Here is a 3,466-nt window from a genome sequence, read left to right as displayed (position 1 = left end):
AACTTTAAGAACAAAATCCAAAATCGAGAAAGATTCAAAATCGGTTTCCTGTTACTCTCAAAGGACAACGTTTGGGGGGAAACTTGGTGACATTTCCCAGTGGCATGCCCACTTCACAACAGTGCCCCTTTCGCTCATTTCCTTTCCTTCTCCACCACTTGGCCTCCAGCCTGAGAAAGGGGCCAGCAATAAGGAATAACGGACAGTAAGGCAATCTTACGACGTCAGAAAATGTATTTGGCTTTTTTTTTCTTTTTAAAGTAAGTGCATACAAATACAGCTAGAAGCGTTTCTGATTTGCCAAGTGCTCTAAAAAAGCAGCGCAAGTCACAGCCTACATTGAACGGTAACTGTCACCAGGATAATAAAGCACAAAGATATGCTAATAACGTTAACAAAAGACGAAAATGCTTTTATAAGTACATACCTTTTGTCGTCAAAAAGAAAAAAAATAGAAACACAATGTATTCAAAAAAATCAAAATTATACAGCCATGTTTATGAAGTCTACATTTCCCTTGTCTTGGATATATATATATGTGAAGATATATACACAATTCAAGCAGTTTTAGTTAAAGGTAATCATTGGGTTTTTCTGAAACCGGAAAGTCACGAGTCTCTCTCTTTTTTCACTTTCACATCTCCAGCAAGGATGGTTGCAATTTCCCCTTGCATGAAGGCCCAGGGGACATTGGAGCCCACAAGGGGGCATTTTTCCCCACTGGGACAATAGACCTCTCCACTGGCTCCCTGCTGCTTGATGCTTTGTCTGGAGCAAGGGAAGCAGAACTTGTGCGAAGGGACGGACGGGCACTGCACAAAGTGGGTGTCCTCCAGCCGCTCGTGGCAGAGGGTGCAGCACAGCGGGGCGCTGGCCGCCAGCGAGGAGTCCGGGAGGCTGGCGGGGTGCACGGGCTCCAGTCCTCCTGTGCTGCCTGGCCCCTGGCCCCCCACCTCTCGGGGGCCCAGCCTTCTTTGGTTCATAGAGGACGGAGAGGATGGGCTGCTGCTGTTCCTCCTGGTGGTGGAGTGCACCTGGTTGGCATCTTTCGAAGCATGACTGCCCCCCGCATTGTCTGCTACCAAGATTAGGGCTGCCATGGGGGACTGGCCGTTCTGGGCCGCTTCAGGCGGTGTGGTCCGGTTGGAATGAGGTGAGGCAGTGGGGGGTGGTGGAGACACAAAAGAGGACGTAGGAGTAATAGGGATCTTAAGCCCTTCTGTGGACGTGGACAGCCATGGCTGTGCCTCTCCATTGATCTTAGGGGGCCCGACTTCACCTTCTGGTTCTGGAGAAGGCTTCCTTTTCCTTGTTGTTCTTGCAACTAGAAGAACAAAGACATAAGAGGGAAAAAAAGGGACGTAAACGAACGTGCACTGAAAACGATGTTTTTTTTCCTAACACATAACAAAACTCCCCAAAGAATTTCTCTTCTGTAAAAGCTGGTACATAAAAACTCACAGGAGTTTCAAGAGCACGTGCAACTTAAACCACTTAGACTGACGGGGCTCTGAGGCAGCCTAGCAGTTTGGAGGGAAAAAAAAAACAAAAAACAAAAAAAAAACCACCACAGAAAATGGCCCCGACAGCGCTGCCTGTTTTCCCACAGGCCTGCCTGTCCCCAGACTGCACTAAGCACCTGATGATTAAGGTCCCCCCGCGCCACGCACACACAGGTTAAAAGGTGACTGGTGCCCTCCTCGCATCCAGGAATGTGCTAGGAAAGGAAAGCCCTGCGTCGCTGCCTGTCAGCCCGTCTGACTCATCTCTGTTATGCTGCTTCAGCACAGGAACACGTTGCCACTAAGCACTGGTTCCGCCTCGAACAGATCAGGAAGTTGGGTGTTTGTTGCTTCTGGGCCGGGGGGGAACGGCGAATGGGAAGCGCACCCCTCCTCGGCTCTCCGTCCCCGGCTCGCCCCTAGGTCCCCTCACTCCACAGCCGCCCCTACCTGCTTTAGACCCGTTGGCCCCGTTGGCCTCGAAACCCAACAACCTGCCTGCAGTCAGGGCCGGCTCCTTCTTAAACTTGCTGTCGAAGGGCCCCGAGTGGCCGTGCTGGTGCAGCGCCAGCAGTGTGTCTCGCACGGTCTTGGGCCGGTTGACCCAGTCCTGCTCGCCGGGCCCGCGGCCTTTGCCCGCGCCCTCGGTGCCCAGCTCGGCCGCCCCGGCCGCCGAAGACAGGCTGTCGGCCGGGCCACGGTGCGAGCCCGCCGGCGGCTGCTTCTCCTTGGCCGCCGCCTCGCGCTGCTCGTGTTCCGCGGCCGCGCCGCTCGACACGGACGCCGGCCGCTTGTGGGCGCCCAGTTCGGCGGGCTGCGCCGAGCCCAGGCCGGCGGCCGCGGCACCGGACACGGCGGCCAGCGAGGCGGCGGCGCGGCCGCCCAGGCCGAGCGCCGCGGGCAGCGGCGTGGCCGAGCCGTTCATGAGCGGCACCAGGGTGGGCGGCACAGCGTGGCCGCGCCGCGGGTTCGGGCTCTGACGGTTCAGCTCGGGCGGCTCCTCCAGCTTGGAGAAGCCGTTGGGCACCAGGATGCCATTCACGGGCGGCGGCTGCGGCGTCGGCGGCTGGGCCAGGCTCGCAGCCGGGCGGCTGCCGCCGAAGTCGGAACCCAGGCGCGGAGGCCTCTCGGCCGCGGCGGCCGCCAGGGGATACCGCTCCAGAGCCTGCGGGGCGCGCGGGGCACCCTCGGGGCCGCCGTGGCCGAGAGGCGGCGGCTGTTGTTGCTGCTGCTGCAGAAGGAGGTCCTTGGCCGAGAGCGGCGGCGGCTTGGCGGCGGCTGGGGCCGCGGCGCCGGGCGGGGAGCGGCCCTCCGGGAAGCAGCCGTGCGCCCGCTTGAGCTGCCGCGCCGTCTCGATGACGAACTCGACGCGGTCGGCGCCCTCGTAGTTGACGCAGCCACGGCACACGGGCTCGGTGAAGTCCCAGATCATGGCCCAGGGCATGCGGGGCAGGTCACACAAGTAGCACGACTGCCGCCGGGACGCGGCCGCCACCGCCACCGCCGCGGCCATGTCCGAGGAGCCCGCGGCGCCGGAGGAGGAGGCGGAGGAGGAGGAGGGGGGGGCGCCGCCGCTCCCCGCCGGCACCACGCGCGCCCTCCTCCCCCCCCAACCCCGCGTCTCTCCCACCAGCGGCGGCGGCGGCGGCGGCGGCCGCACAGGCGGCGGCGGCAAAGCCCGCGAAGGCTCGGCGCCCGCGCAGCGCCCCCGGTGCACGAGGGGCGGCGGGCGCGGGGCGAGGGGCTGCAGCCGCGGCAGCACGTCCCCCCGGCCTGCGCGGGCGCGGGCGGACGGCGGGGCGGCGCGGCGCGGCGGGCGCGGCGGCTGGGGCTCGGCCGGGGCCGCGGCGGGCCTCCAGACCGGGGCGAAGACGGGCCGCGCGGGCGCGGGGGAGCGCAGCAGGTCGCGGCGGCGGCCGGCTCGAAGTGCGGGGCGGGGGGTGGGGAGGCCTGGGGGGCGGGGG

The 3,466-nt window shown here is 62.8% G+C and overlaps 1 protein-coding gene across 2 annotated transcripts; it reads right to left on the bottom strand.

The window, feature by feature from the left end:
• Window positions 1-216: 216 nt before the first annotated feature.
• Window positions 217-3,143, bottom strand: IRF2BP2 (interferon regulatory factor 2 binding protein 2). Of its 2 annotated transcripts, none has more exons than XM_059054618.2 (2): window positions 1,953-3,143; window positions 217-1,324 (listed from the first exon to the last, which is right to left on the bottom strand). In XM_059054618.2, exons 1-2 carry the CDS (start codon window positions 3,013-3,015, stop codon window positions 609-611), a joined length of 1,779 nt encoding a protein of 592 aa, XP_058910601.1. In that variant the 5' UTR covers window positions 3,016-3,143; the 3' UTR covers window positions 217-608. The 2 variants fall into 2 exon arrangements, with proteins under 2 accessions (XP_058910601.1, XP_066881793.1); XM_067025692.1 differs by having other exon boundaries at window positions 2,001-3,100.
• Window positions 3,144-3,466: the final 323 nt, after the last annotated feature.

The sequence above is a fragment of the Kogia breviceps genome, chromosome 2 (assembly GCF_026419965.1).
Source record: "Kogia breviceps isolate mKogBre1 chromosome 2, mKogBre1 haplotype 1, whole genome shotgun sequence".
NCBI classification, from domain to species: domain Eukaryota; kingdom Metazoa; phylum Chordata; class Mammalia; order Artiodactyla; family Physeteridae; genus Kogia; species Kogia breviceps.
The sequence above is the reverse complement of the archived record's forward strand: the minus strand, read 5'-3'. Positions and strand labels throughout refer to the sequence as shown.

What these genes read in the sequence shown, in the direction of transcription:
- IRF2BP2 (XM_059054618.2), bottom strand. Translation starts at nt 3,015, where the DNA reads ATGGCCGCGGCGGTGGCGGTGGCGGCCGCGTCCCGGCGGCAGTCGTGC. An exon ending in GGCCAACGGGTCTAAAGCAG is followed by an intron (nt 1,325 to 1,952) that starts GTAGGGGCGGCT and finishes TTGTTCTTCTAG; the next exon opens with TTGCAAGAACAACAAGGAAA.